At 35.0% G+C, this 14,667-nt stretch overlaps 1 protein-coding gene across 5 annotated transcripts in view; it reads left to right on the top strand.

The window, feature by feature from the left end:
• The window catches only part of CUNH12orf4 (chromosome unknown C12orf4 homolog), a 38,530-nt gene extending 25,085 nt beyond the window's left edge, over positions 1-13,445 (top strand). For all 5 annotated transcript variants that reach the window (XM_036236488.1, XM_016150133.2, XM_016150134.2 and 2 more), the window contains 4 exons: positions 3,005-3,207; positions 9,214-9,271; positions 9,853-9,920; positions 10,521-13,445. In XM_036236488.1, coding sequence (XP_036092381.1) covers positions 3,005-3,207; positions 9,214-9,271; positions 9,853-9,920; positions 10,521-10,613 — 422 coding nt within the window. In that variant the 3' untranslated portion in view covers positions 10,614-13,445. The remainder of the gene's footprint in view (positions 1-3,004; positions 3,208-9,213; positions 9,272-9,852; positions 9,921-10,520) is intronic.
• The last annotated feature ends 1,222 nt before the right edge of the window (positions 13,446-14,667 follow it).

The following is a 14,667-nucleotide window of genomic DNA, read 5'->3' as shown; positions in this document are numbered from 1 at the left end:
AATTTTGCAGTTTCTTAAATAACCAAGGTTGTTTCCTCACATTTTCTTCCCCAGATTTTCTATATGTAGGTCCCATTCCATGTAATGTAAGCAAATAGCATACCCATTTCTGATATTCATCTTGTCATTCAGTTAGCTTGTGGTTGTCAGCTTCCGAATTTCCTTCCACCTTCAGATAGCCTACCTTAGCGGATAAAGTGAGAGGCAGGATTACATCACCACATGCTGTTTTCTTCACTTTGTGGAACAGGAAACTGTCTTCCTTTCCATTTTAAAATACCTTTATTGAGACAGGGTTTATTATATTTTCTCTATAGATCCATTATTTAAATCATTCATATGTTGCGACATTCTTAAAATGTGCCAATCTTATTACCTATTCTGGAAGTACCAATGTCTGATTTTTTTAAACCTAACTCTTTATTGCTATATTTATTTATTTTTCTTGCTCCTTTTTTGAAAAAGCCTATAAGTTAGTATCTTGTTATCACTACCAAATTAGGAAGATATATCATAAGTCTGTATTAGAAAAGGAATATTAAGCTATTCAGTTAGATATGTTGATAGCATCTGAATTTCCATTCAGTTAAAGGATGCTTACACTGCTAGAAAGTAAACAGAAGGATAAAAGATCCAAATCACAAGTGCTTTAAAATTTTTAAGTTGCAAAGTAAAACAATTTTATTTCTATAATTTTTAACCATACTTTGTCATTACCTAAATATTTATAGTCTATTTAATCTAATTCTCACAACTTTGTAGGGAAAGCAGTCAGGCATTATTTTTCCCATTTCATAAATGAAGTAGAGAAGACCTATAAGTTGAATTGATTCAACCAAGATCACTCAGCTGAAAAGTGCTAGAGACCACATCTTCTTAACACCTAATCTACTATGTTATGTTACTTTGATTACTACTGCCAGCTCCATGACCCCATTTTACTAATGGGGTAAAATGAGGCCACGAGCCAGGTCGCTTAAGGTCAAACAAAGCTGTGCCAGTTTGGGGATTAGGAGCACCTGATTTGTTCAGTAAGTTATATGCCTCACTAGCTCATATTTAATGTTGTAACTTCCATCACCTAAATTATCATTAGGAGTTTATATCAGTAATGTACTTCATTGGGCCCAAAAGGACATCATCTCATAGAGTCTACCAGGCTTCCGATATGCTTTCTGTGCCTTTTATTGCCTTCCAGGGAAATTATAACTGTACCGTTTTTCATCAAACAATTTTTATTCATTTATTTTTGTCTAGTTTATGTTGGTATTTTTGTCACTCTCTTTTAATTTCTTTTTCTGCTTATCTAATTTTTTTCATCTTAATTTAGAAACTAAAGGCCTTTGCTTAGGGCCTGTCAGTGGCGTTCTTGGGGTAACTTATGTACACTGGTAACTAGAAATGGGTAAACATTGTGCTATAGTATATTAAGTACTTTTAACTATACTGTATGTTTATAAGTAAGTATAAGTAAAATTCTAAGATAATGACTTTGAAGCAAAGAAAGGTAAGAATCTGTGAGGGCAGGGGTTAGTGATAGAAGAGGATTTCTTAGAAGAGCACAGCTTTCCTAGAAGGACATACCAGAATTTCCAGGGAACCGTGTGTTTTTGTGAAAACATATTCCTTATATGTTTTATATTTTGTTTATTTCGGGGGGGGAGGGTAGGGGAGGAAGTGGCTAGTGTGGCTACATAGAAAATGGAATGATTGTAGAAAGCATGGATTTTAAGGTTTGATAAATACTGCTCTAACATTCAATCTAAAACATTTGTTCATTCATTCAACAAATTGTTATTGACTACTTTATGTGTACCAGATACTGTCCTATGTGCTAGAGATAGAACATTAAACAAGATAAACAAAATTCCTGTAGTTATGGAGTGTAAACAATGGTCTCTTTAAAATAATCTCATAAACAAATAAAAGAATTTCGGTGCTGAGAATAAAATAAAACAGAACAATGTGAAAGAGAATACGTGAGGGGTGAAGGAATCCTCTATCAGATGGAACAGTCAAAGAAGACGTCCCTAAAGAGGTGACCTTTGATCTGAGACATAAGTGATGAAAAGAAGTCAACCATACCAGACTCTTAGGGAAGCCTTTCACAAAGCATCTCCGTATTGAGAACAAGCTCTGCATGTTTGGGGAACAGAACAAAAGCCTGTGTGACTGGGCAGAAGGAGAGAGGGTGAGACAGGATATCAGACTGATTGGCGGTGTCCGGATCACACAGACCTTGCAGACCACAGTGAAGGGTTTTGAACTTTTTTCTGAATGTAGTGTGAGCCTGTTGGACTTTAAGTAGGGGAGTGATATAATCTAATTTATATATAAATCATTCGCCTACAGTGTAGAAATTGTTTGTAGATGGGCAAGAATGGGAACAGATTAAGAAAACCTATCCCAAAAATCTAGGTGAGGGATGTTGATAGCATGAACTAGGGTGATAGCAATAAAAATGGAGTGCTCAGATTTGAGATATTTGTTGGAGATACTACTGAGTATAGATGGTTGTGAATGGGATTGGGGATTGGGGAAAAGGTTATTTAGAGAACAAAAGTAATGAAAGGCAACATCTATCTTTCTGTCCTAAGCAACTAACTGGACAGAGATTGGACACATAAACTGAGGTGGAGAAGAGCAGATTTAGGGTATGGGGATAACAGGTAATCAAGTAACCTGTTTTTACATGTTAAATTTGAGTTAAGTAGGACATTTTGAATATTCACATCAAAATAGAGATGATGAGTACTCATTTGATTTACTACCTGGTGGTCACTTCATACCAATTTATGAACCTAATGCAAAATTGGCTACTGTCTCTTTCATCACCTTTCCAATAATTAAGATGCAGTAATCATATTTGCTTCCTGAGCCCAACATAGGTTCCTGATATACCTCTTTGTTTGACACATTGACTGCCCGTTACAGTTATTTATAAAGTCTATTGATGACTGTGGTTTATGCATTTGAAAATCATGATTGTATTTGTTGTTCACAGGAGAATTTTACATTACACGGCATTCTAATCTCTCAGAAATCCATGTTGCTTTTCATCTTTGTGTGGATGACAATGTAAAATCTGGAAACATCACTGCTCGTGATCCTGCCATTATGGGACTCCGAAACATACTCAAGGTTTGCTGTACCCATGACATCACAACAATAAGTATTCCTCTCTTGCTGGTGCATGATATGTCAGAGGTGAGCAAATAGAAAAATACCATAATTCTATGAATATGTTAACTCTCTGTATTGTATGCTAATAATAATTTATGTTTTAAAAACACTTTTGTTTTTACTAATGGACCTTTGCCTCTCCTATCTAGTTAATAGAATTGAGTGGCAAATAATACAAAACTGAATAATCCTTTACCATTCAGAGTATTAGAGCATTATTCTATGATAGGTAAACTAAAAAATCAAAGTTATCTTTAGCTTTGTATAAAGCATGTGCTCCTATGCCTCCTTCTCTCTCCCTCCTCTTTCTCTTTCTCCATTTTTGTCTTAAGTAGCATTAGATTTGCCTCCACGTTTATATTTGGTTTAGGCTAACCTTACAATTAGTTTGTATTCTCTGAGTATGCATTAATAGGCAAAGGAAAGAGATGCTATATGATAGAAAGAAGCCAGCCTCATTTTAACATTTTTCTCAGGTCTGCTCTTTGGATAACACAAGTATTGGATTGTACTTTTAAAATGTGGCGTAATCATGCATTCGTTTTATTAAATACTGTACTTTATTTTACATTTTTGTAAAAATATCTTTCCATAACCATTTGCTTTCTCTCCTGCTTTCTTCCCTCACCCACATAAAAACTGGTTAGAGGGGGTAAGTTATGAAAATAATACAAAGACTAAAAATTCAACTTTAAATACTCTATGAGAACAAAGCAGTCTCAGAACAAATTGGTACAGGCAAGTGCTTCTGGGAAGGCCAGGGGTCAGTCTGGTAATGAAGGGCCCACCCACATCAGCAACTTGGTGCCTGCTTGTCTTGAAGTGGCATTTCTTTAAAAAGCAAAATTGCTAACTGGTAAGTAGTGCACATTGTGAATGTCAGGAAAGAAATTTGTTGATTATTAAGTTACTTAGCAGAATGAAAGATGTGTGTTAATTCTATATTGTAGAATGCAGTGTAAAATATTGTATGTTTTGCTTTTTAGAGTGACTAGGTCTCCACTTAGACTGATTATAAGAGACCTCATTTTAAAATGCAATACCCTATGCAAACACAGAAAAAAATCAATGCATGTAATGCAAGATGATTTTATTTTATTTTATTTATTATTTATTTTGCAAGATGATTTTAAATGGTTTCCCACTTATAATTCATTTGTATTTTCACCAGACACCTGATCGTTTTAAGAGAATTCTGGCTTCATCCTATGAAAACTGCATCAGACTTCCAAATCTCTCATTCCATTCACTACTATAGCCTCAGTCATACCTAATATGGTATCAGGAGAGATTGTCATAAACATGTTTTTCCCCTGACTGTAGCTTTATAAAGTCTTTGTTTCATCAGGAATTTTTAGCCATTGTTAAGTTATCATCACTAACTAGTCCATCTATAAAAGAGCCTTGGGGGAGTAACAAAGAAAGTTTGTAATGAATTCCAGCCACAAGGAAACATCCAAACATTCCTGCAGCTGGACTCCTGGTTAACCAGTTTATAAAAATGGTCTTATGTAGGTGGGAAACAACCTCAAAAACAGTGTTTCCAGAAGTCACTAAATTCAGATTTACTCCCAGACATCTGACACTACCAGCGTTCCCTCTCCCACAAGGTCACATGTTTTAAATAGGGACAGCCAGCTGCAGAACATTGTTTATTTCCAAAGTGTCCATTTTAATTCACAAAAGTATATTGAGCCATGATCTTACCATTTGTTGTATTTAAACATCCATTCAGGTCAAGAAGTTTATTCTACAAACTCAGACAACACTACAGAGGATATAGTGGTAGTATTTGTCTTAGGTTTCCTACAAGGATCCCAGAGCATTTTTGGATGTTTTTTTCCTTCTCTAACAGAATTGCTAGACATTCAGTTACCGTATCTTAGTGTGCGCATAATGATAATAATGTCTGAAATAGTCTGTGTCCTATAGTAAATAAAAAGAGCTGTAGAAATTAATTGCAATGTTTTTTTTAAAAGGGAAAGGAAACCATCTATCAGCAAGAAGAAAGATATACTATTACGAGTTTTATCTCTGTAGATCTTTGTAATCTGAAGATAATGTCTAACCTGATAGATATGAAATGAACCTGCAAGTCAAGAATCTTGAGTTCCTGACTTTATTCTTACTATAAGTCATTGAATAATTTGGGACTAAGGAGTTTTAGTTGTTGTAATTGTGGTTGGTGAAGATGTTTATTTTTAACTTTTAGTATATGATATACATATAGTAAACTACATGTATCATATATATATATCCCAAATTTCACAAACTTAACACCAATGTAACCAACATTCAGATCATAAAATAGAATGTTACCAGCACCCCAGAAGCCACCCTCGTGCTCCCTTCCAATCACATAAGCCACAATCCCTCCAAAAGGGTAACCACAATTTTCACTTAGAAAACCATAAATTATTTAGGTTTGTTTTTGTAGTTTATATAAGTAGAATGAATCTTATAGTACATACTCCTGTATTTGGCTTCTTTTACTCACTATTATGTGAAATTTATTTATATTACTATTTGTGGTTGTAGACTGTTCGATCATCCCCTTATGTGGCTAGACCACAATCATTTAGCCAATTTACTACTTATGGACATTTGAGTAGTTTCTAGTTTTAATTATTATAATGAATGTTGCTATGAACATCCTAGTACATATATGCTGGCATTTCTGTTGAGTATATACTTAGGGATAGACTAGTTAGGTATCAGGAAATGCATGCTTCACTGTGATAGATGAAGCCAAATAGTTTCCCAAAGTAGTTGTTCTTACCCCATTGTGTTTTAATGTGGAAAATGATAAATCCAGACTAGTTCTCACCTTCTGTTAATGGCTCTGAAACTGATTAATGCAAGTGTTTTGGATATGTCAGAGGCACATACTTGAGAGTAAAGAATAGTCTTGCAGTTTCTTCCGTAGGAGTGTAAACTCAGAAAATTATTCTTTCTGACTTCCAAGATATACAGCAAAGACCTAAAACTATATACCAACTAAATTATAATCACCTCTGTAGTTCAGCCTTGCTCTGATCGAAAGATTAAAGTCGAGTAGTCAAAGTATGGCCATTAACTTTAGATAGGTGGTACCATCTGCAATTATCATCAGAATTGACTTTTTAATCTCAATTTCACATGTTTAGAACTTATTTTGCATGTTTAGTGCCCACTTATCATCTAAAGTATAGCTGTAGGGCCCAGTTTTCTGCCTCAGTTCCAAGTCTGAAGTGTTTCACATGATCCGTTCAGCTTTTTCAATGGATTTCTTTCACAGTGTATTCTCACAGGTATGACAGTAAGATTTAGTTACTTGGTCATTACTTAGAACCTATGATCAAAAATTTTCTATATGGTTACCTGACCTACTATATTGTGTACCCCATAGACTGTAAAATCTATACTAACATTTGTTTCCAGAAGAGAGCTCCTTATGCAACTGCAGGCCACAACCCATGATGACATTCGATAAGTCGTGCCTTCTCAAGACCTTACTGACTTCTAAAGTTTATAGTTTACCTTTTCCAAGGGCTCAAAGCCATTTTTTTTAGGTGCTGGTTTGAAGCAAAGAAAAAATGACAAGGTTGCTTGGGATGGAGTCTCTCTGTAGGCAAATGAAAGATTAAAAAACAAGTAGGATGTGCATCGACTATCTTACATTTTTTTTCAAATTTATATGCTAGAAGCACCATTAATATAAGTAAATGGAATATGAGGGCTTATATGAAAATTAAATTCTCTATCACCTCAAAGATAGCCTGAGATCCTGCCATGAATTGGTATTTTGATGTGTTCTCTATATAGCACTAATGAAATGTTGCATTAATTCACATCATTCCGAAGAGTGTGAAGTTCATAATTTCTCTCATAAATATTTGTTCTAGATCATGCTATTAACCACATATATACAGAAAGCAAGAAAGTATGGTATTGATGGATAAAAGGTGATGATCTTTTCCTCCCGTCTATTTTTGGTCAACCCATTAGAACCATCCCTCTGCTAACTTGTGCTTCAGTCTTTCATTATTTTTCATATTTTAACACATTGGGGTAATATCTATTCTAATATTAGTGTTCAAGGCTAGCCCTGCTGAAGCTCTGTGCTTATAATTCACATTAGTACATTTGTGAATAGTGATTCTTAGGCTTGACCTTAGCTTGAAATAATTCAAAGGCTAATCATAGATGTCAATAAATCATAGATTATAAGACAAATTACTGTCAGACAATGCTTTGTTATATATAAAAATGAGTATCTTGTAGTAATATAAAGAGTAATAATTTGATTCTGATTATTTTCAAGGTATTTTTGGAAAATAGTATATTTTAAGGCGAAGCATATACTCAGTTATACTTTAGTATTTGTACCTTAATAATTAGAATTCCTGTAATTCCACAGCTATTATTTTACAGCATAGAAAACAATTTAGTTGTAGTCTATTGCTTTAGATGTATATACCATTAAAAATCCAAAATGAATTCGAGTTGCTGAAGCATTTTCCCTGTCATTGTTTGATACAATCTGTTCTCTTTATTCTTGGTAGTTGCATAGACAGCCTCATTTTTAGTAACATACTACCATAAGATGTTAATAATAGAGGAAACTGGATGTGGGAGTTTATGAAAATTCTCTACTATTGTCATTTTTTTGTAAATCTAAAACTGTCAAAAAAGAAAGTCTCTTTTTTAAAGATAATCAGATAATAGCCTTTCAGATCTATTAAATTAGTAATAATGTTAAATAATAAGTAATATTTAAATGTCCAAATACTGGTGAACATATGGTGAAATTGGATGGTGTGTATATTGCCAATGGTTAATGTAAATTGATCTAACCTTTTAGGGAAGAACCTAAATTTTATTTCACTAATCTGTAGAAGTATCTCAAGAAATCATTCAAAACCATGATTAGACAATAGGTAGACACACACACACATATACATAAATCCGTTCATTGCCATGTAATTAACAAAAAAGTGGAAATCTAGCTATAAGGGGCTGTTTAAGTTATGATACATTAATTCAATAAACAGCAGGTTTTAAATTGTGTTCTGAAGAACCACCCAGGATCCAGCCCCTTCTGAAAGCAAGATTAAAAATATTTTCAAAATAATAAGGCTTTATTGTTTTTTTCATTCTCATTCTTAAATGAGCATCAGTGGGTTTTTCCAGAAGCAACATGCTGTATGTGAACACCACAGATGGAATGCAGAGCAGATAAGAGAATCCAAATGTCTTCTATTAAGCCAAGCATTAATGAGATTTTAATGGAGAGTATATTTACTTTCCACTAAAAAAAGTTAACATGTTTATTGTGTTTTTAAATGAAATTAATATTTTATTAGTTTTCATTTTTAATGCAATAAATATTAAGAGATATAATCCACATTGATGAAAGCTCATCAGAATCCTCAGTGATTTTTAAGAGTATAAAAAATAAAAAGATCCTAAGACCCAAAAAGATTGAGAATCACTGTAATGAAATAATAAACATTTTATTTATTTTTTTAGACGAGGCAACCTTTGGTTGACCTCACAGATTGCAAGAACCTTGTCAGTTTACAATCCCTTATTTTTTTTATTTTTCACACCTATAGCACCTGGTCTTCGTAGGCCGTCTCCCATCCAAGTTCTTACCAGGCCCAACCCAGCTTAGCTTCCGAGATTAGATGGGGTTGGGCTTGTTCAGGGTAGCATGGCCGTAGAAATAATAAAGATTTTATTGTTATGAAGACTTGCAACATGGGAAAATAATTCTGATGATAATGAACAGGAAGTAAATTTAAAATGGCATAATTGTTGATCATAACTGGAAAATTATAAACGTGTTGGTTAGAGTCTGACACTAGCACCTATGTGCTCACTTGGTCAAAGATTAGGCAGGAACGTAGAAAAATGGATGTATTTGGTTTGTTAGGTGACTGGGATGGGCTGTTTGTTTATTTTTGTTACTTTTGTAATATAAATTAAGATCTGATTATGTATTTTTTACAAAGTTCTGTTTTTAAAAAGATTTGTTTCCATTTTTAGGAAATGACTATACCGTGGTGCTTAAGGAGAGCAGAACTCGTGTTTAAATGTGTGAAAGGTGAGTATAATCTTATATTTAACAATGACCTATATATTTCTTCTTCCCAAATATTGAAAGTAGAACAACCCAGGAGAGAGAATGTGAAAGTTACTCCTGTCATCTGGTTTTTTAATTAAATGGTTTATTTAAAAAGCAAATATTTCATAATGGGCTTTTTTACTTATCTTTTTCCAGTCATAAAATAAACAAATATCCAGCCCTCTTGAAATGCAGAATATTTGGATGTTATTTATGTTTTGCTCTATTACAGTTTGTTCTCTATTGCCTTTTATTTTCTTAAAAAGAAAAAAAATAGAGCCACATGTTTAATTAGACTTTTTTCGGTTTCCCTGTATCGAAACTAAATAGGACTTGAGAAATCATAAGAATATGTTGACAAAATTATGTTAAACCTCTCTGGCATGGAGAATTAAGGATTGTAGAAGCCTCTGATATAGACAGCGGCGAAGCCCCAGTGTCTTGATCTAAGAAGTGAAGATGCAAAGCCCCACAATGAAAATTCAGTTTATTTCAGTAAAGGATAGGTAGGTTTGAAGACCAGAACTCATAATTCAACAAAATCTATTGTTCTGTTTTAGGTTTCATGATGGAAATGGCTTCATGGGATGGAGGAATTTCTAGGACAGTGCAATTTCTGGTACCACAGGTGTGTTATCTGAATAGCTCTCACCCCACTTTAATCTGTTACAATATTCCTCACAGATATAGTGAGTACACTGCCCTAAACTCAATGTAATGACAAAATGCTGACAGCTTCCTGTTTTTTTAGAGGGAGAAATATTTGTATGCCATAAAGGTGCTTAGTTTATTGTCATCTGATGTCAGCATCTACTACTCAAGAGATCTTTTATTTAACCCCAAAACCAAACTTAACTTTTCTTTGTTTTCCTTTTTTCCCATTTATGTAGGTTTTAGAGAGTTTATAAATAAGGATATAAGCAGAGAATAATTGTGTATTCTATATAGACCTTAGCAAAATTAGTGGTACTTGTGTTATTGATTACACTAGTGTTATCTAGGGATTTTTCTGGTAATCAAACCAGTTATTTGATAGAAACAACAGGGTCTCAGAGGACTGAGCCAGGAAAACAGCCCCTGCCCATAGCTGTGCAGTTAAATCAGTCATGAAAGATAATTTTTACATATTGTACTCCATATCTAGAATTAGTGTCATAATTTAAAATATTTTTAATTTATTAAAATATAAATGTTTTAACAAATACAAACTTATTTTAACCTCTTACAGAGTATTTCTGAAGAAATGTTTTATCAACTTAGTAACATGCTTCCCCAGATCTTCCGTGTGTCGTCAACACTTACTCTGACATCCAAGCACTAAACCCTTATAGATCATCGTGCTGGCAAAAGAGGATTGTTAAACTCTCCAGGAACTTGAGCTATGCTGGGATTCTGTCAAGCAAAAGATGCCCAGAAGGAGAACTTGCGACCCAAGCCACAAATCAGATCATGATAGATGTCTATTAAACATTCCAAAAATTCATCTATTCTACAGGCTAGTGATCAGCCCTTTACTTACACGTGTATTCTTAAAGTCTCTTTATGAAATAATGTCTTTTTTTTCTATTGTAATGTCCTACCTGTGAATATTAGTAAGTTAAAACTTCCTATATCACACATGGACACTTGATGTAAGAGATTGTTCACTATAATTTTCATAGTGACATTTGTCTTTCCTCAAAGGTTTGAATCATATCAAGTGCAAGGCTTAACTAAGCATACAAATACAATCTTCCTTCAACTTTATTTGCCAAGTAAAAATTAAAAACCACTGAAATATACATTGCAAGTATAGCTGTCTTGTGAAAATCTTTTTGCAGAAACAAATATATGAGACATGGTACTTATTCTTTTAAATTCTATTTCAAAAACTTGCTTTTTAATATACTCTTTCTAAAGTTTTATTAAGTTCAGAGTCAGAAAAAGACTGGATACTTTACCTTATCTTCTCTATGTAACCTTGCTCTTGTCTGTTAATAACATTTCATGGGCTAGAAAAAAATAGTGGGCTTATTTGCAAGGCTGATGGAAAGTTAGTCTAAACTAGCACCTGGCAGTAATTTTGTGCTCATCAGCATTGTGACAGACAATGAGGGTCATTTTCATTCCTCCTTCCTGCTTCCTTCATTCTGTTTCCTTAACCATTCTCTTCGCATTTCTTTGCTGATAGCTATGTCCCCATTTCTGGTCTGTTTCCTCTTCCATTATCTTTCCTTGTAGAACTACTTTCTAAGATTCTGCATATCATTTATGTACCCCATCTATAACATTTACAATGAGTAGTGGCTACATTGACCAAAGGCATTTACAAAAGCAATAGTTTCATTCAATTCAAATTGTATAGACATTGTAACTGGCCTGTGGAATGAAATAGAGGACTTTTGATATCATGATTAGTTGGTATATCTTGATTCCAAGAAAAAAAAAGTATTATATTAGTATGCCTAAAAGTAATAACTTATAGAAGCTCTTGGCGTGTAAAATGCTTTCCCATAGCATAGAATATGTCTTGATTTTCTACTCAAAGCTACTTTCCAAGTAACAACACTAAGAATGCCTATTCCAGACTATGTTCATTATGCTAATAACACTTTCCAAATCCTTTTCCGGGGAACCTGGTGTTGTGCCCTGAGAGCGAGAAACTGTTTTCCTGGCACCACTGTTACCATTAAGACTGCTTCTAATGCAAAGCAAGGTAGACAGAGGTAGAAAATAGGGGTGTGCCAGAGCACCGTCAGAGACTGTTTTAGTTTATAATGTGATAGGTCAAGTTGGAGGTATAATGGGATCAATCAATAAAAGACATTCAAAAAGAGGTATTGAGAATCTCTCCACAGAATTCCTGTAAGTATACAGCCAACAGTCTGAAAGGTGCATCCAGGATCAGGGTGTAGGAATAAAGGGCTCATTCACAGAAACTTGGTGAACGCTCCTGCCCAACCCTTCCTTTGTCACCTCATGGCTGTTTTATTAAGTAATTTATAAAGAGGTGGCTTTCACTCTGGGGCAATTTAAAGTTTTTATTTAGCCTATGAAATCAAGATGAGTTTATTAAATATTCATTTTTCACATGGTACTATATTATGAAGTATATAAAAGTGGTAAGATTAGAAAATGCTTATGATGTTACATACTGCCACACCAATCACTAAGCTAATAACAAATACATAAGGTACTAATTACATAGATTTAAGTACTGGAGATTTTAGTGAATCAGTAGATGAGGTAATCTGGAGTTCTGTAGTTGGATTGGGAAGGATGAGATTATGACCTTTTTCTGAGTGTTCCAGAGGGCTTCCTGGAGGGGAGTAGTTTCAGGCACTTCATGAATGATATGAAGCAGGTACCTCAGTAGACCGAGCCTAGACGGGGCATTCTAGGTATAAGGCGCTGATGGGAGCAGAAGTAGAATGAAGGGAGGCAGTGATAAACAGAAGTTGAGAGAAGCTGACCCCAAGAGCCTTTTGAAGGTAGGGGTGTAGGATCCTGTGCCCTAGTATGAGTAATGGTGAGGAGTGTCTCAGTGAGCATGAAGTTTTCTATTTGTGTAAATAATTATGTATTCCTGAAACATGACAATCTGGTCCTCAAGGCCTTAAAAATATGCTTTGGAAATCAGGCAGGGGCATTGAGCCTGATGTCTCCATTCCATGTTGCTCTTTTCTCCCTCCCCATTTCAAAAAGAAACCAAGCAAGGCTGTAACCTTGCCATTGGTCAAGAAGCGTGGCACCAGCTGTTCTCAGCATGACAGTGTGACTGGAATGGAAGAAATGCGTGAAAAAGAATTTCAACAGAAACAACTTAGCTTGCCTGGGAGTTGGCAGATCTCTTGCTGGCACAGGACACACTTTATTTGTATCACTTCAGTTGGACTGTGTCTAATTCTCACACGAAGAAAAGATGTTACACAAGGGAAAGATGAATTTATGGAAACACCCCTGCTCCCTGAGGAGAATGAGCAGAGCTGTGTTGAAAGAATGGACAAAGATAAAAGAATGGATCCTCGGGGCTGTTTTTCAGTTTCTAGGAGAAAATGATTGATTTTCTCTTACTTAGTTTCCCCATTTAGATGAAATTGGACTGCTTTGCTCAAAAGAAGATACAGCAGTGTGAAAATCCTAATTTTGAAATAATAAAAATAATTTTACAACACCTGTTTATACAAAGGTACCATGTATTCAGAACCCTTTAGATCAATGGTTTTCTATTCTTTCACCATCAAAGGACATTTCCATTGCCTCCCCAATATTTCCCTGAAATGTTACAAAAACTTTTACTTAGTAAATTGAAATCATTTGAGTAGTAGTCTTTTTGTTAATCAAAGACATGTCTGTGGAGCTGAGTGATAGTATTACATAAGATTATCGTGTAATTCCAGGCAAATTTACAAAAACGAAAACAAAACCTTGCCATTTTATTTAACGTGTGAGGTCTCATCCTAATGAAATGTATTTCTGGAAAGATTGTTGAACTAGCTCAGTGACATGTTTAAGAAACCTTTAAGGACCACTAATTCCAGGAACTGCAAGCTGGGGTCCACAACTTGAGATAAATATTTACCTGAGAGTACATTACAAAGGGAGGGCAGAGATGAGGACAACATAAGTCGCAGATTGACCCTGAGAATCCTGTTCAGTAAACGACAAGTGTTTGCCAAGTTTCTTCCACACACAAAGACGTAATGCTAAGCAAGATCCGGCCTCTACAAGGCTATACAAAGGCAATGGGACTTGAGGAACTATTTGATTAAAAAGACTTGGCAAGGTTTTCTGTGATCGGTGATGCTGACGATCTCTAATGACCAGAACAAAATCTCAACTAAAGCAGGAGAAGGGATGAGTAGCCGCTTCAGGGTCCCCGCAGCACCAAAATGTGCTTGTGATGTTCTCCTATTTAAATACGAAGCTAAAATTGTGATACGCTCCACATCTGTCTGGCTGTTCTTTTCCTGTTTTCCCACAGGAAAACAGAGCTCCTAATATATACAAATCTAAGATATATCAGACTTTCTAATATTGACCTAAGACTTGGCTGAATTTCGTGCTCTATCAGAGGTCCGCAACCCCCCCCAGGCCATGGACCTGTACCCATCTGTGGCTTGTTAGGAACCAAGCCGCACAGCAGGAGGTGAGTGGCGAGTAAGCGAAGTTTCATCTGTATTTGCAGCTGTTCCCCGGCACTAGCATCAGCACCTCAGTTCATCGGGCATTAGATTCTCACAGGAGCCCGGATCCCTGGTGCCAAAAAGGTTGGGGACAGCTGCTCTATTTAGCCAATCTTTATTAATTGTGGACTCGATATTTTACAAATTCCCCTACTTGCTATAATTTATATGTAATTACACAAAGTCATTTACAAAAGCACAGAATCATCT

This window comes from Rousettus aegyptiacus, unplaced genomic scaffold (assembly GCF_014176215.1).
Source record: "Rousettus aegyptiacus isolate mRouAeg1 unplaced genomic scaffold, mRouAeg1.p scaffold_m13_p_2, whole genome shotgun sequence".
NCBI lineage: Eukaryota > Metazoa > Chordata > Mammalia > Chiroptera > Pteropodidae > Rousettus > Rousettus aegyptiacus.
This window is presented reverse-complemented; position numbering and strand designations above follow the sequence as displayed.